Below are 21355 nucleotides of genomic sequence, written 5' to 3'. Positions count from 1 at the left end.
TGACAGCAAGAGTTCTCCAGAGACTTCTGAGTTTCCTGAGGCTCATCACCCATACTTCTTATGCTTTTTTTCATTTTAGTTTGTTTAAAATGATGTAGCTGTGATGCCATAAATGACGGGTTTGATGATATCTTGCTCAGTGAAAGGAATGGGGACTGACCATCCTAAAGCGGGGAGGGTTGGTTCAGACCTCAGGAAAGCATATCTTGATGCTAGAATGTTTGATGATGTTCCAGGTTGCTCAGTGAATAGATGAGACCACTTGGCAAGATCATTTCCTAGACACAAGGTAGAATCAATATGCTGATGATATGCCACCACATAACTTTTTCCCATGGTCTCTGCATGTTCTTTCTCTGCTTTGAGGAGTTCTCAGGTAATATTGCCAACTAGAAGCACTGAAGCTGCATTTTTCCTCAACTCTCAGCTCAATTTTTCTGCTGGATAGAGGCTGTCCTCCTCCAGGTCTCCAGTTGGCTAATCACTGCCTTTCCACATGAATTGTGAAAGTGTTTTTTTGCAAAAAGAAAAGGAGCACTTGTGGCACCTTAGAGACTAGCAAATTTATTTGAGCATAAGCTTTCGTGAGCTACAGCTCACTTCATTGGATGCATTCAGTGGAAAATACAGTGGGGAGATTTATATACACAGAGAACATGAAACAATGGGTGTTACCATACACACTGTAACGAGAGTGATCAGGTAAGGTGAGCTATTACTAGCAGGAGAGCGGGGGGAAAAAACCTTTTGTAGTGATAATCAAGGTGGGCCATTTCCAGCAGTTGACAAGAACATCTGAGGAACAGTGGGGGGGGGGCAGGGGAATAAACATGGGGAAATAGTTTTACTTTGTGTAATGACCCATCCACTCCCAGTCTTTATTCAAGCCTAAGTTAATTGTATCCAGTTTGCAAATTAATTCAAATTCAGCAGTCTCTCATTGGAGTCTGTTTTTGAAGTTTTTTTGTCGAAGAATTGCCACTTTTAGGTCTGTAATCGAGTGACCAAAGAGATTGAAGTGTTCTCCGACTGGTTTTTGAATGTTATAATTCTTGACGTCTGATTTGTGTCCATTTATTCTTTTACATAGAGACTGTCCAGTTTGACCAATGTACATGGTGGAGGGGCATTGCTGGCACATGATGGCATATATCACATTGGTAGATGTGCAGGTGAACAAGCCTCTGATAGTGTCGCTGATGTGATTAGGCCCTATGATGGTGTCCCTTGAATAGATATGTGGACACAGTTGGCAACGGGCTTTGTTGCGAAGATAGGTTCCTGGGTTAGTGGTTATGTTGCGTGGTTGCTGGTAAGTATTTGCTTCAGGTTGGGGGGCTGTCGGTAAGCAAGGACTGGCCTTCTCCCAAGATCTGCGAGAGTGATGGGTCGTCCTTCAGGATAGGTTGTAGGTCCTTGATGATGCGTTGGAGAGGTTTTAGTTGGGGGCTGAAGGTGATGGCTAGTGGTGTTCTGTTATTTTCTTTGTTGGGCCTGTCCTCTAGTAGGTAACTTCTGGGTACTCTTCTGGCTCTGTCAATCTGTTTCTTCACTTCAGCAGGTGGGTAATGTAGTTGTAAGAACGCTTGATAGAGAACTTGTAGGTGTCTGTCTCTGTCTGAGGGGTGGGAGCAAATGCGGTTGTATCGTAGAGCTTGGCTGTAGACAATGGATCATGTGGTGTGGTCTGGATGAAAGCTGGAGGCATGTAGGTAAGTATAGCGGTCAGTAGGTTTCCAGTATAGGGTGGTGTTTATGTGACCATCGCTTATTAGCACCATAGTGTCCAGGAAGTGGATCTCTTGTGTGGACTGGTCCAGGCTGAGGTTGATGGTGGGATGGGTGCAAATTGCACAGGCTATGCTACCTGCCCTGGTGTCCTCAAGACTCAGTCAGTTCAATGCATTCTGCAGCAGTCCAAATGGCAGGATTTCTGTGTCACTAGTAGCTTGTTCAAAATGCAAAAGAATAAGCACATTTGCTCACTGGTTTGAACATTCTTGAGCACATTATACCCACCCTGCATCCTCCAGAGGGGCTGCTGCCAAAGTGGTGGGATGAGTGATGGCTGGTTTTTAACTCCCTTAGTGGTGAAGATGCTGGCTACATTTAAGACTTCCTCTTTGAGACTTGTCGTGATGAGAGGTGTCTGGGGCCATACCTCCTCTTCCTTTTAGGTATCCTACCACTGCACCTTATATTAGTAAGTGATTGTGCTTTTGCAGTGCTGGGTTTAGGTTGTGGAACATATTACACCTTGAAAACAATTTCAAAAGATTTTGCTTTTAAAAAAAGACACATACACACACACATCTTTAATGACAATACAATAAATCTCATTACTATGATATACTGGAACATCATTAAGGAGTTGGATAAGAGTGGAGAGTATGCTTATAAAAATTGCATACGACACCAGGCTGGGAGGGGTTTCAAGCACTTCGGAGGACAGGATTCGAATTCAAAAGGACCGTGATCAATTGGAGAATTGGTCTGTAATCAACAAGATGCAATTAAATAAAGAGCAAAGTATTACACGTAGGAAGGAAAAATCAAATGCACAAATACAAAATGGGAATAACTGGCTAGGTACTAGTACGGCTGAACAGGAGCTAGGACTTATAGTGGATCACAAGTTGAATATGAGTCAACAGTGTGATTCAGTTGCAAAAAAGACTCATCGTTCTGGGGTGTACTAACAGGACTGTCATATGTAAGACACAGGAGATAACTGTTCCACTTTTTTGGGTGTCACACTTCAAGAAAGATGTAGACAAGTTGGAGAGTCCAGAGGAGAGCCACAATATGATCAAAGTTTTAGACAATCTGCCCTATGACGAAAGGTTAAAATAATTGATATGTTTAGTCTTGAGAAAAGTGGTGAACCAGATAACAGTCTTCACATATGAGAAGGGCTGTCACCAAGAGGACAGTGATCAGTTGTTCGCCATGCCAACTAAAGGAAGGACAAGAAGTAATTAGTTTAATCTGCAGCGAGGGAGATTTAGGATAGCTAAGAGGGTAGTTAAGTACTGGAATCGGTTACCAAAAGAGGTGGGGGAATACCCATCATTGGAGGTTTTTAAGAACAGGTTGGACAAACACCTGTCAGAGGAAGTTTAGGTATACTGGGTCCTACATCTGTGCTGGGGAATGGGCTAGATGACCTTCCAAGGTCCCTCCCAGCCCTACATTTCTATAATTCTGTGTTTTCAATTTCTTTTCATCCAATGTTTTTTCAAATCATCACTCTTGGCCTCACATCAATGACTCTTTTCTTTCTCCCTCCCTCCTTTTTTACCCCCTGCATATTGGACCAATCACATTTATTTTAAGTTTCATAGGGTAAAAATGTTATTATAATGAGTATATTTCAGTAAAGAGCTTTATTGTGTTGTGCTTTGCCCTGACCCCCTTTTCAGGTGTCACAATAAGTAAAATAGGGTTGTTATTAATTACTAGTAATGGAAATGATAAGGGATGCCAATGACAAACATTTGGTATTTCCCAGGAAGGAAATTTCATCTTGCCCACCTTTAGATTTACTGGTGTGGCTGGGTTCCAAAGTAAAATCCATGAATCCCTCTAGTGATGTCTGCTCTCTTTTCCTTTCCTTTCTGACTACCGGGGACAATGGAGTGTGAAGGAGACAGTCTCCTTGTTGGTGGCACAATGGAGCACCTTGGAAAATAGAGACCAGGTCCAAGAGAATTAGGTAGAAAGCCCTAACGGGTATCACTGATACATCTCTGAAACTCACAATTCTGCTTGATAGCCAGCGGCAGCTCAGCACTCCTCTGACAGTGATTAATTACCATTTTCCCATGTTGCATGCTGTATTTGGTAATGCTCAGTAATTCTCCACAGTAATCAGCCAAAACAGAATGGGCGCTCATCAGCTGATTTAATTAAAAGCACATTTCTTCTCCCATTGCCTCTCGCATGTCATTAGTGCTGTGTGTTAGAAGTGCCACCAGTCTGCAGACTGGAATCAGCCTGAGAGTGCTCTTTCCAAGCCTAAATTCCCAGACACACAAATCTGGAAAAGAGTTTCAAAGGGATAAGTGATTAGTGGCCGATTTGACTGCATTAAAATGGTCATTTGTTTATTGATGGCCTAACTTTGCAAGGTGCAGAATGCCTCCTGGGAAGTGCTGAGCATCCTCAATGCCGGTGGACATCAGCGGGAGTGGAAGGCGCTTAGCACCTCACAGGATCAAACCCTAACTCTGCAGATCTCTGACCTCAGCAACCCCCATTCATTCAGACCTTTGATTATGCCAATGAACTTCATGTTCCCAGCTACATGTTGATACCCAAGGCTGTACTTTACCTCCGTAGCAATTTACATAGCCAAAGTCCTGTACACTCACTTGATCCTCCACACCTCCTGAGGCACCTAAATGGATTTGTAACATTGACACTCCATACTGCGCGCCACGTAAGCGTGTTTGTAAGTGCTTCAGGGCAGGCACCGGATCTTCTGTCTGTTCTGTCAAGAGTCCGCCACACTTTGGGGGCCTGCCGAACCAATAATAGACAAAGCAGATCCCTTTTTTACAGACAAATCACAGAGGGGAAGGCCGAGATCCTCATTGAAAACAATTGTTGTTCAGTGCCTCAATTCCTGTGGAAACCTGGGCCTACACAACTAGCTCAAGATCACAGAGTGAATCAGTAGCAGAGTGAGTGGGATGCTTTGGGGTTCAGCCCAGATCAGTAAGGCGTTGTGTCGAGCCTGCCCTGTAACCCTGGATGCCTCTGTGCTATGGAGCTGCAGCTCAGAGCCCCGAGACCAGCAGCGCGCTCGCGGCACCCTAGTCTCACCCCAGCTGGGTCACTCCTTACAGGGTGACACCAACCGCGTGTCCAGCCCCAAGTTTCCCCTGTAGTGTCCAGTCCCTCCCACTGAAACACTGCCAAAGCCTTATGTGTTTGCTGCTCCTTTAAAGAGGCAGTCAACAGCCCCAGCTTATTAGCATGACTGAGGATTTCACTGTTCAGTCTGAAAGACCGCACTGGGATGGCTATGTAATAAAACAAGTGCACGTTTATTAACAAAGAACAGCTATTGAAGTGATACCAAGAAAGGTACCAAGGAGTTGGGATAGAAATGGTTGCAAACAAACAAAAGTAAGACTAAAACCTAACTTAACAACCAAGTGTCTTTTGTTCAAAGTAATTTTCTCACCACAGTTGTTTTTCCAGCATGACTGGCCAGTTCTTAGTCAGAATCCAACACAGAGCTCAAAGCACTTTTCTCCTTTGGGTCTGCCTGCATTGCAATAAAACATCTTTGGCTGGCCCAGACTGGCTGACTCAGGGTCGTGGGGCTCAGTTCTGCGGTGCAGATATTCAAGCTCAGGCTGAGGCCCAGACGCCAGGATCCCGTGAGAGGGGAGGGTCCCAAACTGGAGTGGTGGAAGTGCCCTAAAGGTAGGGGGCCACAGGCAGCTGAACCATGGCCCCGCCCCCTGTGCTGCATCATTCCCCCCCCCCCCCCGTGATCTCACCCGCACACTGCCCCTTCTCCACACGGCCCCACCCTCATGCCACCCCTTCTCTATAAACCCCTGCCCTCACGCCACCCCTTGCCCCGATGCACCACTCCAGCACTGCCTCTCTTCCCCAAGACCCCGCCCCGTGTTTGCTCTTCTTCGCCCTTCCCCTATCGCTCACACTTATGGCCAGTAAAAAGTGGAAGGGCATAGCCTTTCCACTTTTAAAAGTGATGGGGCCATGGCCCTCTGGCCCCCCTGTTCCGGTGCTCCTGGTTCCAGAGCCTGGGCTCCAGCCAGAACATTTAAAATGCAATTTTATAGCCCCACAGAAGCAAGCCCCATGAACCTGCGTCAGCTGACGTGGGTCAGCCATGGGGTTTGTATTGCAGTATAGACATACCCTTTGACTTTTCAGGAGAAGGATGCCAAAATGGCGCGTGCTCTCTCTCTCTGTTTATATCTTCCAAATGTCAATGACTTTGTTTCAGGAGGCAGGAAGGTTTCCTGGAGCTGCAGCTTCCATCCCCTGTTAAGTGACCATCCCCCACACTTGCTTGCCTGATGGCTTTGTCTACCTGGCATGTAAATGTAATTTCATTGTCTCTCCTTGCTCAGTTTACACTGGAGACACATTCAAACAGGTGGAACCCCATTCCTTTGCCTGCCAAACACACTTGAAGAACATATTTCCAGCACACATTCATAAGTTTTCATATACTTCCTGTACGTATACCACACAATAATGTTGACCAGCTTGTTGCCAGTTTGCATATGATACCTTACATGTCATCCTTTAGATACAGATGATGACAAAAGTAAGTTGGGGTACACTGAGCCCGTCAGGCCAGCTGATACTCACTGCTACATACTGGGAAGCCCCTGGCCCTCTGGACGCTCTTACGGTCACAGCCAGGATTAGAGCTCAGGAGTTCCTAGCTCCTACTACTATGCATAGTCCGGTAGGCCATCCTACCCCTCACTGCAAGCTGTTACAGGGTTCAAAGACCTCGGTTTGATTTTAGTTTCTTCTGAATTAGGTTGACTGTACTTACCATGAAACATCAAGGCAAATATAAAAAAGGCCTGAGTAAATAGCAATATACCTTTTTATTTACGGTTATTATTTACATATTCAGCAATATTATTGCTTGGCTGATGTGCAAGAGAAGATACATTTTCTTACACAGGTAATTGTATGCATCATTAGCATTTCACAGAAACAATACTTCAGCCAGCATATGTACTCAATTTACAATCAAATTACATGAAAACACAGCATTTTTATATACAGCACTTTATTTAGATAAAGACTAGCTTTCATCTACAGTGTGTGTGCATTTGTTTTTTCAAAACATTGTCATTCAACATCACTCCGGCAGCACTGTGGCTGTACAGGGTTAGTTCAGTCATTCAAACTGGGCTTTGCATGTTTTTACGCATCTCGTTATTATACCAGTTTCATTTATTAAAAATAAGGCAACTGGAGTCAATAATCCTCACTGACTGAAAGTAAAACAGTGAGAACATTCTGGATAACAGTCATCAGTGCAGCTGATAGCTATTAAAATGTTCTTGTGCTGTTACCCAAAGCAGATTTTATCTCTCATTTCTGTCTGTTCCAACGTGCATCTCGTCACATTGGCAAACGCTTTGCTTTAATTAGCTGAGGTCTTGCTTCAGTCTTTTGCATGTCAACCAGCCTCTGTACACTTTCATATTTTTAATCAGTAGCCTGTTGTCTTTACTTTGTCATTCAAACTAGCAGATAAATCTGCCCCTTTCATGATCTTCGCTGCTTGGTTGAAGTCTTTACTTCAAAACATGCTGTTTAATTTTCCTGTTCACTGATTTCCATTTGTTTCCTGTTCAAATGCTGGCCCCCTCCCCTGCTCGAGCATGCTGCATGCATTAAGCTAGTGCGAACAGAAGAGTGAGTGCCAAAAAGGCAATCCTCTTTCGTTTCACCTACGAATGAGAGTTGTCCTACCCTGTTATGGGATTCTCACTTTAACAATGTGCTCTGTGTGTGTGTATATAAGGGTACAGTCCGCCTAAATACTACACCAGACTATCAGCATCCCACAAGCTGACATGGATTCTCCCATAATTGCTTGGGCGCAAAAGTTTGTGGGTTTGTACACATCGGGGCGTGATGAGCTTTTTTGCTTTTTTTAATTTAACAGACTGCCGCAGAATATTTAACTTCAGCCAATGACGAATGCAGAAGTTCCAGACATCAATAATAAAAGTAACCATACTTGAAAGAAGGAGAAGGTGACCGGGTGGTATCCTGCCGCTTTTACATTTTCCGGTTCATAGGAGGGGAATCCAAGGATGATCGAAAACGTCTACCAGTTGGGGTGGCTGGGGTTGATGTCTGCGCTTGTGGCTGAGTGCCAAATTGAGTTTGGAGACTGCTCAGGATGTCATCAAGCTTTTGGTCCATCTGCGTGACCTGTTAGGAAATCACAAAGTGGATGGTCTATCAGATGGTCACACACCCTCTGCCTGTTCACTCTTGTGCTTACCTACACGTATTTTAAAAGAGAATGGCAGTTCTGCTGCAAAGGGGCAGCCTGATAATATTGGAAATAGAAATATTTTGTACAGGACTGGCATCTTCACAAACCCATGTAAACCAAATACAAAAACAAGAGGCTTCTACAACTCCCCAAACCACTGTGTTGTGCACAGTTCTGTGCTTAGGCTAATGTGAAGATCAAACCGTATGCTATAATAAAGTCACTGGCAAAGCCACAGAAATAGCAGATTAGTGGTCCTAGAAAGCAAGCCCAGCAAAGGCTAGCTGAGTCATCCCCTCTGACCCTCTGCATTTTGCAGGGATGATCACTACAGCATTCCCAGAAGTGTCTTATCTAACCTATCTTAGATCATCTGTAGTGAGGGTGCCTCCTTTAAAGATCTGCTTTGATAATGTATTGCACTGCTCAAATTATCTTAATTCCTCCCTCTTCCCCCAAGTCTATTTTACACTTCTGCCTTCCTCAGATTTAGGCCATTACTCCATATTTTACTATCTTGGGACACTGAATGATCCCCTTCCTGCACTTATGATAGACAACTCTGTGATATGTATTATGGAGATTTAGCTAGTATGATGTGCATTTATGTACATCATTCGAAGGTTGGCCTATAAAGGAGCTCTAGTTTGCTGGTAAATTATGGATCTATGGTATAAAGACTAACTTTCTATTAGAAGCTTGATTTTGATTGCTCCTTTCACTTCATTAAATCACTGGCTTTCCAGCTGAAATTTCTCATGCTTGTTCTCTAGACAGAGAAGAACTTTTTACGTTTTTTGTTGACGGCTGGGTTCTATCCAACAAGATGCCTTGGAGATGCAAGTTTGAAAAACAAGAGGGTTACTTTGCTTTTGGAAGTCTTCTCGTGTGTATAAAATGTCATTTCAAACATGATTTGGGCCAAGATTTTCAAAAATGAGTCGTGGTTTTGGGTGCCCAACTAAAGGCTCCTTGAAGGAGCCTGGTTTTCAGAGGGTGGACGCGCACTCTCTGAAAATCAGGCCCCTTCAAGGTGTGTCAAGCTGGACACTAAAGAAAACGGAGGCACCCCAAAATCACTAATCATGTTGAAAAATCTTGGCTTCGGCCCAGAAACCCCACATTGGCATTATTCAGTTGTTGCTGAGGGATTGAGCCACACTACAAAATGTTGCCACCTTCAGCATCTTGTGAGCTAATCATGATTAAACCTGCAGGATTCCATCACGATTATCTGACACTATGCTGAACATGAATTGTTCTGGGCTCCTGTGACTGCAAAGTCCTGGTCGGTATCATGTCAGCTGCCTCTATTGTTCACAACAGGGCTCCAGTGCAGTACAGCTTTGTAGTGCAGGCAAGCCCAAGGAGAACTAGTATTTTAAGGAATGTTGGATGGTTCATTTTGGAGTTATCTGATGTGAAACTCTGAACCTTTGAAAACTCTGATCCGTCCCCACTGGGTCTAATGATGGTTGAACCTTTAAAGTGATACTGGATCTAAACAAATCTTTCATTTAAAGAGATATATCTAGCTTTTTTTGTTTTTTTAAAAAGGATAGCTTAGGAAATTTATAATAGCTGCCAAAATTGAACGTCTATCAGGTTGAGAGTTCTTTAAAAAACAACAGCAGCACATTATTCACTCTCCTACCCCCACTCGCTCTCATTATACTCACCCACTGGCCACCAGAATTGTCTATGTAAGTTACATCACCATGGCTGCCAGTATCTTTACATATAGACAACCTGCCACTTGGCGGGAAAGGCAGTGGTGGAGATCTGCCCCTCCCAACAGAGAGACAGACACACACACAGTCTCCCCGTTGAAATGCCTGCCCTTTAATTCAGTGATTCTCTCAACAGTGCAACCAGGAGAAACTGGCCATGCTCCTGCCAGTCCCTAAGCACTGCTGCTTCCTGTCCAACCATGGGGGAGATAGAATGGGACTTAACCTCTCTTTTAGCACAGAATCTGCACTCCTTCCTTCACCATGCTAAATCCCTGGAGGGGCAATTAGGTAGGAGCAGAATTTCATTTCCACACATCTCCCTGCCTGAAGGCATGAACAGGGTGGTATCTCCCACTACAACAGCATCATTTCTACCACAGTAGAGGTCAAAAGGGGAAAAACAAAAATCACAAGGCTCCAGGACAATTTGCTATTAATTTATTTCCTGTATATGTTACAGAAACAGCACTGTCCACCTCTACCATTCCACTGCTACCCAGAAAAACCTTATTACTTAATCAACACTCTGTATACCAACTAGGGACCCACTGTATCTGAGATCTCCATTCCTACACACATCCCTAAATGGATCTGAAGGCGACACCCTTCAGAAACAGGTCTGCTGTGCGCCTGTATCCCAGCCACTCTGCATAAATTGACGAGTGAAGTAAGAGTACCATCATTAGCAAAAGACACTGAGGCATATGGGTGGAATGCATTTCCTCTTCTTGTGTAATCAAATGTTACAAAAGCTTCTAAAATTACTGTAATACTTATAATAGACCCATCTCCCCATAAAGTGGGTTGGACTGAGGGTTGAAGGTCAGAGTTAAGGTGATTGCGGAACCTTAACTCCACATGGCTTAGCTTTCAAACTTTTATTTTTCAGCAACTATTATGTTCTAGTAATGCTAGCTTAAAATAACTGATTTACAACCTTATTGAAATTAACGCCAACAGTTGCCATAGACCATTTATATCTGGCTATATAGCATTGTCACAACAACCAGGGACACGGGTATGGCATGAACCTTTTGCTTTGGGTTCTAAACTGCTAAAGACAGGCTGGGGTTGGAACGGGTTTGAGTGGAGGAGAGTTTTCAGAGACTCATGTTTCAGTGGTTAGAGGGTTTCAACGCCATGCTAATGATCTTAGAGGTTACTCAGGGACATAACCCTTACCCCTGAGTCTGTTATGAAAAAAAAAGCGGGGGGAGGGGTGGTATTTGGTGGTAGTGTCTCTAGTTTTTATTAAAATCTCTAAAACAAAATCCACCCAATTCCCTTGTGGTTGGCTGACAGGCCTTTACTGGAAGCCAATAAAACCTTGATTCCATCTTTTCTCAGATCTTTCTCTGAAAGTTATAGAATACTATGAATACAATGGGGAAGATCTCCCCCCCGTCTGAGCACCACTTGGGGCAGGAAGGGGAGTGGGATGTCACATTGCTTGTTACAGCTCCCTGATTCTCTGGGCCAGCCTGTGCTGGTCCTGGCCAAAGGTGAGTGAGAGCAGCCTCAGAGTTGCTCTAACTTATACTAGCAGCATGTGGGCCTTAAAGGACCAAACAGTAACTGAAGATGGTTATAAGGGAGTTCCATCCACCTCCTGGTCCAACATGCCCCCTATATCATTTGCGGTACTCTGACCATTTACTTGTCTTATAACTCAGAAATCAGCCTGAAAGGGGTTAATGCTGTTACAGCAGCTCTCTCTCGAATTTAGTCAATGGTAGAAACAGACCTGTTCTCATTTCTTAACCCTTTGGAGCAATACATCAATGAAATGATATGGGGGTGAATTTAGTCCAAGCTGTCTGACGCGCTGAACATTTCTTATGGTTGGAGTAAGAGAATCCTGCCTTTCCTCTCTTCTGTACCCTCCTTTTTCTCCTCTTCTTTCTGGCCTTCTGCACTCCCATCTTCATCATAGCTGTTTACCGAGTGATGGGACTGTGGGTCAGAGGTGAGCGGATGACAGGGTCTGAAAATTGAGTCAAGTCACTTATTGAACAGCTTATTGTTGAGCTATTATGATGTCACAGTGGTGGGCATGTATGGATACATCTACATTGTAGCCGGGGGATGAAAATAGCAGTGTGTGTAGACGTACCAGCATTAGCTATACTCTGGCTTGCTCCTAAAAATAGAAGAGAGGATGGTGTGGGCTTCACGCATCTCAAACTGGGGGCCGTGACTCCTCAGGGGTTCACAAAGTTATTACATGGGGGTTGTGAGCTGTTAGCCTCCACCCCCCAAACCCCGCTTTGCCTCCAGTATTTATAATGGTGTTAAATATAAAAAAATGTGTTTTTAATTTATAAGGGGGCCAGTCTCAGAGGCTTGCTGTGTGAAAGAGGTCACCAATACAAAAGTCTGAGAACCACTGGCCTACACGAAACTATAAACCACAACCCCAGCTGGAGTGTAGATGTACCCCATGTGTGTAGAGTGTTGCATACACAGACAGAGAAAAACATATGGAGACAGAAAATCGGCATGTTCTGTTAAGCATGTATTCGGCTGGAAATCTGGAAAACACTCGAGCTGTAAGGGTTAAGCAGCCTGGAATTAATTTAGAAACCACAGCCTTGATTTTCTTGCTCCCCAGTTCTTGAAAAGCCTGTTTGGTTGACGCCAGTCGTGACTCAACAGAATCTTTCTTAAGCAGAAATAATGTATAGAGCAGAAATTAAACCAGAGTTACTACACACGAAGAAGATGGGGGTATAAGAGCTTTAAGCAGGAAAATACGACCAGATGGATAAAAGACATTTTAAGGACTTCTGTAGTGAGATTTTGTCAATTTTGCTCTAAAGTATATGCTTGGATCTTAAATCTATTATGCCAACATGTTTTATAATCATTCAAAAATACCGTGCTTCTCAATGTACCACTTCAGTGAAAGCTTGTAACTGATAATAGTTTTGTTACAGGATTTATGTATTTTCTCCAGTAGGAAGAAGCACCAAAGTTTTCGTTTAAAAAGAAAAAAAAAATCCACCACATAAAAAGAATTGCATGGCACTTTACCAACAGAGATAATATTTTGCATTTCCATAGTGTCTTCTATACAAGGGCCTGAAAAAGCTTCCCAGTCATTAATAAACTGAGCCTCACAACATTCCTGTGCATGTTAGATACATACTGTACTTTAATGCCCATTTTACAGATGAGGAACTCAGGCACAGAGAGATTAAGTGACTTGGCCAAACTCAGAGAGGAAATCTGTAGCAGAACTCTCCTGATTCTCAATCCTGTGCTTTAAGCACAAGTCCTCCAGTCCCCTGCTTTATGGCCCCAGTTCAGCTACATACATAAGCATGTACCAGCTAAGCATGGGCATAATCCCACTGAAGTCAATGGAACCACTCATTTAAAGAAAGATGCATGCTTCAATACTTTGCTGGATTGGGGCTAAGAAACTTTTTAAAATTGATACAAAATGTTAGGCTAGCCAGCCTCGTTTAATAGATGCAAAATGAGATGTTTGGCAACTCAGGGCCTGTCTGAGGTATGTGGCGTTACTCTCAGGAGTCAAGGCTGCACATGAGTAAAACTTTCAGAATCAGGCATAATGTAGCTAACCCTGCTAAATCTCCTAACAACTGCCACTTTCCCTCAGCCTAGCTGCAAACAGGACAAGTTGTCAGTTTGGAATAACATATCCAGGCAAATGCAAGGGCAAAGGGTTAAATTTGGAACACATTTCTCAGCTGAGTAAAGTGAGAAGCCAGCAGGCCTAACCACAGAATTTTCAGAGACGTGATATGCTCCTCGTAGGCTCCTTGGAGACAGGTGAGTTTGGCAGCTGTCCACTGGCAAATGGCAACAAAACTTCTGCTCCTCCACATTACAAAAGAGCTCCAGAGACAATCTACAAACTTTAATGCTTTAAAATACCCTCAACTACCCTTTAGAAAGGAGACTGGAAATGCAGTTTGAAAGATGAAGTTGCTATTGGGGCTTTAGGGTGAGTTGTTGAGATTTATATTTGTGTTAGCATTCCTTCTGAGAAGGAACTATGATTCTATAATGGCATGTGGTAGAGTTAAAAAAAAAGTCTTGAAACCAGCTCCAATGAGTCATAGCAGGGAGCAAAGGGGAATCGGGTCATGTTAGCCACTGGGCCTCAGCAAGTCAGAGTTCTTAACCTTGAACACAGTGTTTGCATTCTATATCTGACTGTTTGTCATCTGCGGTTGCTTATAAGTCCGCCTTTGTGAAAACCAGTGCCTTTGGCCCCTTTTTAAATACTTCATTTTAGCCCAGTGAGTTCACTCTGATTATCTGTAAAGGATTTCTGCAGTGTGAAAATGGGGACCCTACGAATGACAGCAATGTGGAAGACTGAATTGTGCTGTCAAATTTACCACAGGCTGGATAGATTCCTAATCATTATGAGCGAGCTTAATTTTTTCTCCGTCGGTCTGCCTCTCCTCACATACACACAAAAAGCAAACTAGACAATAAACAAAAGAGGGAAAAAGTGAATTGAAGTAGCCACATAATCTTCAGAAAGTTCACTCAATTTAAAACAAAAATATTCCCCTTCATGGGTGTGTCTGTCTTTTAAATATTATTTCTGGAGGCTTGGAAGGCAGAAATCAAATATGTGAACAACTCACTGACTTGCACTGCTTCCAGATGAGGAGTATAAGGGGAAGATATGCTGCTGGAGCACTAAATTGTGAACCCACAAACATGCTTATGTTCTGCTAAGTGGATGTTGGCCTGTACTACATTTTTTAAAAAAAGTTTTCACCTTCTGAAAGTTCCTTTTTCCTTGGGCAGATAGCAATCCAGACTTCCACAATCCCAGCGAAGCTGATCAAAATAGCTGAGCTGAAAAGCAGAGTCTTTATGAAAATATCCAGAATGTTAGTGCTATAGTGCAGAACACAACACTGGTATGGGGGATAGAAGACAGGCTTTTTAAAAGACCTTATTCCAAAACTTCACAATGTGCTTTGTTTACTGCTTAGCCGGATTCTCTTTGATCTCCTGTTTGCCTAATAATTAGAAATGGGCAAGCTAGTAGTTGCATCAGTGGATTTGATCACTCTAACCCTGTTTTCTTTGCTTGTGAATTACCAGACTCATTTTTACCTATTTCTTTGCTATCAGTAGAAGACTTTATGCAAACTCTGTCAGTTTAGTGGTGCTGCTGAAACTCTTCATTTTAACTGTGGCCTTGTCTACACTGGCAAGTTTCTGAGCAGTAAAGCAGCTTTCTGCGCTGTAACTCCCATACACACACACGCACGCACGCCCTCCCATACAAACTGCACACACTGCCAAGCCACTTCCTGCACAGAAACTGCGCAGTTGCAGCGCTGTAAAAAACCCGCCCCGACGAGAGGCGTAGAGCTTTCTGCGCCGGGGTACAGCACTGCGGAGCCAGTGTAGACACCGTGGCTGATTACAGCGCTGTGATTGGCCTCCGGGAGGTGTCCCACAATGCCTGGTCTCGCCTCTCTAGTCGTCAGTTTGAACTCTACTGCCCTGCCCTCAGATGACCAACCGTCAGCCCCACCCCCTACGTTCCTTGGGAATTTTGAAAGTCCCCTTCCTGTTTGCTCAGCGATGCGTGCAGTGATCTCAGCACATCTCTCCAGGTGGCCTTGCCTGCTCCACACACCAGCGATCCCCCGCTTGGAGCAATGCCGAGCTGCTGGACCTCATCAGCATTTAGGGAGAGGAGGCTGTCCAGTCCCAGCTGCGCTCCAGCCATAGGAATCATGATACCTACGGACAGATTTCACAATGCATGACAGAAAGGGGCCATGACCAGGACACACTGCAGTGCAGGGCCAAAGTGAAGGAGCTGCAGAACACCTACCACAAGGCGTGGGAGGCAAACCACCGCTCCGGTGTTGTCGGTTCTACAAAGAGTGGGACATGATACTCGGCAGAGACCCCACCTCCAGGGCGAAGGCCACTGTGGATACTTCGTTGGCTCGCGTGCCAGTCGAGAGTGGACCGAGCCAGGAGGAGGAAATCTTGGAGAAGGATGTGGAGGGGGAGGGGGACCCAGAGGCAGAGGGCGACTCGGAGGTCAGAGATGCATGCTGCCAGGAGCTCTTTTCTACCCTGGAGAAGGCTAGCCAGTCACAGTGGTCAGAGCTTGGTGAAGCGCAAACAGGAGAGGAGGCCCCTGATAAGTGTCTTTGATTTTGGGAATCACTGAAGCTAGTTGTTGGTGGCAGGAGGGTTGCAGAAAGCAGGCTTGTGTCTGTAGGATGTGTGTACCCCCGCATGCTAGTCTGAGCAGCAGAACCAGGTGTTCACTGACTCCCTCACTTCACGGGAATCTGCCTCAGAGATCTCCAGGAAACTCTCATGGAGATACTGGGCAATCCACTGCCGCAGGTGCTTTGGAAGAGTTGTTGTGTTTCATGCCCCATTAAGGGTAACTTTCCCATGCCACTGTGCTGTCACTGGTGGTGGGGACAACTGCTGCACACAGGTGAGCTGCATAAGGGCCAGGGCAGAAGCCACAGTCTTGGAGAAGACCCTCCCTTGATTCCCTGCTCATCCTCAGCAGCGAAATATCTTCCATAATGAACACAGCCTGTGGAAAACATGGGGACAGTAATGATTATAAGCCCCTGCCCCCACAGTGCTGGCTCTCCCCAAGAGTCACATGCCAAGTGTACAGTAGGGTACACTGATTTCCCCTGCCCCTGCAGATACTCACCCTTTTGGGGGTCTTGTGGCTCATGTGTGCCTGCCTAAGGTCGGGCAGTTAGTGACAGGTATGTGAATAGTGGCTGTGTTTTAAATCACTGAATCAGTGGTCTGTGTGTTGCAAACAATACTGCTTCTGTAAAATGTCGCATTTTGGCTTCACAGATATGACCTTGGGAGCTCAGCCTCCCTCTTTATTATCGCCGGCTGAACGGCTGTGCAGAATTAGAAAGTGGCCACAGAAAACTAAGGAGGACTTTCTGTGTGATGTTATGATGCACTCTGCCACCGAGAAACAGGAATTGAAGGAGTGGCAGGACAGAGAGAAGAGGGACCGAAAGGAGAAGGCGGCACACCAGAACGAAGCCACAGGGTGGCTCTTAAACATTATGAAATGCCAAGCAGACATGCTCCAGGTAACCGAGCAGTTCTGTGCCCTCCCTCCCCTGCAGCTGCTGTCACAAAACTCTTTCCCATGAGCCCCCCAGACACCGCTAACACACTCTTATCAACCTCCTGGGTCCAGTCTGTACCCGCAACATTCCACTCCTGCCCTGTCACAGTCCAGCCCTGCAGACTCCCAGTACCCACTGCACTCAACACCCATCCCTCTGCAGTTTAGCTCTGCTGAAGAACAGTACCCGCTGCACTGTACTCCAAAGGACAAGGTTACATATGATACCTGGACATACACAAACCTTTAACCCTCCCAGCACCCCCCCTCCTCCTGGGACCCGACCTTCCCCCATCCCCCACAGTGCTGATGTGTTTTTTTGTTTGTCTCTCTCCTCCGGTTGTTGTTTTTTAATAAAAGAATTGTTTTGGTTTGAAAGCAATCTTTATTCCATTAACTGAAAGCAAACAGAGCCCTGTTAAGCAACAGGCAATTTTCTTAAACCTTCACAGTGCATCGTCTGCACCAATCACAATCACCTCCTAGCATTACAAGCACTGCACTCCTGAGCATAGCAACAAATATTAGTGGCTTTCAGCTTCAAATTGCTGCCTCAAGGCATCCCTGATCCTTATGGCCCCGTGCTGGGCCCCTCTAATAGTCCTGGTCTCTGGCTGTTCAAATTCAGCGTCCAGGCGCTGAGCCTCTGTGGTCCAGCCCTGAGTGAAGCTTTCACCCTTCCCTTCACAAATATTATGGAGTGTACAGCACGCGGCTATAAGCATAAGAATATTGTCATCGGCCAGGTCCAGCCTCCCATTTAGGCAGCACCAGTGGGCCTTTAAACGGCCAAAAACACACACAACAGCCATTCTGCACTTGCTCAGCTTGTTGTTGAACCACTCCTTGCTGCTGTCAAGGTTCCCCGTGTATGGCTTCATAAACCATGGAATTAAGGGTTAGGCGGGGTCTCCCAGGATTACAGTGGGCATTTTGACTTCCCCTATGGTGATCTTCTGGTTCAGGAAGAAAGTCCTTGCTTGCAGCTTCTTGAACAGGCCAATGTTCTGAAAGATGTGTGTGTCATGCACCTTTCCGGACCAGCCTGTGTTAATGTCCATGAAACACCCACAGTGATCAACAAGCGCCTGGAGAACCATAGAAAAATACCCCTTCCAATTAAGGTACTCGGTGGCTATGTGGTCTGGTGCCAGAATTAGAATATAAGTGCCATCTATCACCCCTCTGCAGTTAGGGAAGCCCATTTGTGCAAAGCCATCCACAATGTCACGCATGTTGCCCAGAGTCATGGTCTTTTGGAGCAGGATGCGATTAATGGCCCTGCACACTTCCATCAACACGACTCCAGTGGTTGATTTTCCCACTCTGAACTGGTTAGCGACCGATCGGTAGCAGTCTGGAGTAGCCAGCTTCCACAGTGCAATCACCATGCGCTTCTCCAGTGACAGGGCAGCTCTCATCCACATGTCCTTGCGCCGCAGGGCTGGGGCGAGCTCATCACACAGTCCCATGAATGTGGCTTTTCTCATCCGAAAGTTCTGCAGCCACTGCTCCTCATCCCAGACGTGCATCATGATGTGATCCCACCACCCAGTGCTTGTTTCCCAAACCCAAAAGCAGCGTTCCACTGTGGTCAGCACCTCAGTGAATGCCACAAGCAATCTCATGTCGTAGCTACTACGCGTGGTGAGATCAATGTCACACTCCTCTTGCTTTGTAGTTAAAGGAATAACTCCACTGCCTCTCATGACGTGTTAGTGAGAGCAAGCGGCATACTGGTCAACAGTGCGGGATCCATTCCTGAAGACCAAAGTGGCAGAGTGCGCAGTACACAAACCGTTGAAAGATGCTGCCAAACGTGGACGAAAGCACAGGGTTTGCTGGGATGAGAAGCAATGCATCACGGGGCATTGGGACAGGACCCAGGATGCCCCTTGACCCCCTCTGTCTTCCCACAACTCTTAGCAGCAGAAAGGGAAGAGGTGCTCTGTGGGATAGCTGCCCAGAGCCACCGCTCTGAACACCACTGCAAGTGCCGCAAGTGTGAACATGCTATTGCGCAGGCAGCTGACTGTGTGACCACATGACAGCAGTTTCCCTTCAGTGCTGTCTGGATAGCAATGTAACTTCCGGCAATGTAACTCTGCCAGTGTAGACTTACCCTGTGTCTCAGTAGTCACCACTCATTATTTGTGGAAGATGACTGGTCACCTAAGGCCTTTTCTATATGGGAAAATTTGTATCTATTTTAATTAAATTAGTTAATTAACTAAACTAATTTAGTTCGGTTGGTGAAACTCCCTTGTACGGACACTTGATTTAACTCAAGACAATTCTTTAATGATTTAGTTCAGGGGCGGCCAACCTGTGGCTCCGGAGCCACATGCGGCTCTTCAGAAGTTAACGTGCGGCTCCTTCTATAGGCATCAACTCCGGGGCTGGAGCTACAGGCGCCAACTTTCCAATGTGCCGGGGGGAGGGCTCACTGCTCAACTCCTGGCTCTGCCACAGGCCCTGCCCCCTCTCCACCCCTTCTCATCCGCTCCCCTGAGCCTGCCGTGCCCTCACTCCTCCCCCCACTGCCCCAGAGCCTCCTGCATGCCACAAAACAGCTGATCGGGAGGTGCGGAGAGGGAGAGGGAAGGCGCTGATCGGCGGGCCTGCCGGTGGGTGGGAGGCGCTGGGAGCAGGGGGGAGCTGATGTGGGGGCTGCTGATGTATTACTGTGGCTCTTTGGCAATGTACATTGGTAAATTCTGGCTCCTTGTCAGACTCAGGTTGGCCACCCCTGATTTAGTTGAACTGGTACAATTTTCTGAAGTAGACAAGCTCTAAGTCACATGGTACTGTTTCTTGTGTTAAACAGTTCAGTGGTTTGATAAGGTACAGCAAAGCCTATATTTAGATTTATGGGCTCTTCTACGCCTACAACTACATCCGATTATTCAAACACAATTTTGCCTATTGGATAGTTTGAAACCTTGTTAATTTTTTAAGAGCTGAAAAAATGGTGTGTTCGTAGTGCTGCCCAAAGATTGACAGCTCGGAAGACTAAAGTCCTTTATCCATAAAATGGATTGAGTGCAGGCAACCTCCCTGCAACTTTCCTCTCCTTACCTATCCAATTAGTCTCAACCATGAACTAGAAGACCCACCCCTGGGATGAAATATTATGGCCCATTTAAATCTTGTACTTTTTGCTTAAAATGTCAACAGGTGTGAATTATGGTGAGCGCTTTTATTATATTGATACCTGTCTACTAGCAACTGGATCACCACTTAAGAGAGGCCACCAGCGGCTTATTTTTCTAGGACCTGGTCCTGCAGGGTGCTGAGCACCCTGGGTCCAAACCAGTCAAGCAGGCGCTAGCTCAAAGCAGATGAATAGTTGCGCTGACTTCAAGTTACGCATATGATTAAATGTTTTGCTGGACTGGGATCAGGATACTAAGACCCTGGAAGGATTGTACTTTCAGAAGAAGCTTTCTCTGTTTCCTAAAATATACATACCATACACACACACACTTTTATTTATATACACCACTATTTTATATTCCAATTTAGTGGTTGAATCTCTTATATGCTCTTTTACATTCCTGGCATTGTAGTTGGAATCAAGCCTGATGTCCTTCATGATATGGGTTTGGTGGTATTACTGGTAGATAAATGGCTGCTTCTGTTTTAATACAACATAGTTTTACAAAAGCTAGATCATGCCAGACTAATGTGATCTTTCTTTGAGAAGATAAGCAATTTTTTAATAGCTGAAATGGAGAAGATGGGGATTAATATGAGAACTGAAAGGTGGATAAGGAGCTGGTTAAAGGGGAGACCGCAATGGGTCATACTGAAAGGTGAATTGACAGGCTGGAGGGAGGCTACTAGTGGAGTTCCTCGGGGACTGGTCTTGGGACCAATCTAATTTAACATTTTCATTCATAACCTTGGCACAAAAAGTGGGAGTGTGGGAGGTATTGCCAATATGGAGGAGGACCTCCATACGTACATATATACAATATCATAGAGAAGATCCGGAGGACCTTGAAAACTGGAGTAACAGAAATGGGATGAAACTGAATAGTGCAAAGTCATGCACTGAGGGACTAACAACAAGAATTTTCACTATAAGCTGTGGGCTTTTCAGTTGAAAGCGGCAGAGGAGAAGAAAGTCCTGAGTGTATTGGTTGCCACAAGATGACTACAAGCTGCCAAGGTGTTGCGGCCATGAAAAAAACTAACACAATCCTAGGATGCATCAGGTAGGTATTTCCAGTCGAGAGAAGGAAGTGTAATTGCCATCATACAAGGCATTGGTGAGACCTCATTTGGAATAATGTGTGCAGTTCTGGTCTCCTATGTTTAAGAAAGATGAATTCAAACTGGAACAGAGAAGGGCTACTAGGATGCTCAGAGGAATGGAGAACCAGCCTTACAAGAGAACACTCAAGGAGTTTGGCTTGTTTAATGTAACCAAACGAAGGCTGAGGGGAGATA

The 21355-nt window shown here is 45.2% G+C and overlaps 1 protein-coding gene across 1 annotated transcript in view; it reads right to left on the bottom strand.

The window, feature by feature from the left end:
* Positions 1 to 6692: 6692 nt before the first annotated feature.
* The window catches only part of LOC140907760 (potassium voltage-gated channel subfamily KQT member 1), a 744183-nt gene continuing 729520 nt past the window's right edge, over positions 6693 to 21355 (bottom strand). Inside the window, exon 20 of the mRNA XM_073334512.1 lies at positions 6693 to 7956. Coding sequence (XP_073190613.1) covers positions 7801 to 7956 — 156 coding nt within the window. The 3' untranslated portion in view covers positions 6693 to 7800. The remainder of the gene's footprint in view (positions 7957 to 21355) is intronic.

Source organism: Lepidochelys kempii, chromosome 1 (genome assembly GCF_965140285.1).
Source record: "Lepidochelys kempii isolate rLepKem1 chromosome 1, rLepKem1.hap1, whole genome shotgun sequence".
Classification (NCBI taxonomy): domain Eukaryota; kingdom Metazoa; phylum Chordata; order Testudines; family Cheloniidae; genus Lepidochelys; species Lepidochelys kempii.
The sequence above is the reverse complement of the archived record's forward strand: the minus strand, read 5'-3'. Positions and strand labels throughout refer to the sequence as shown.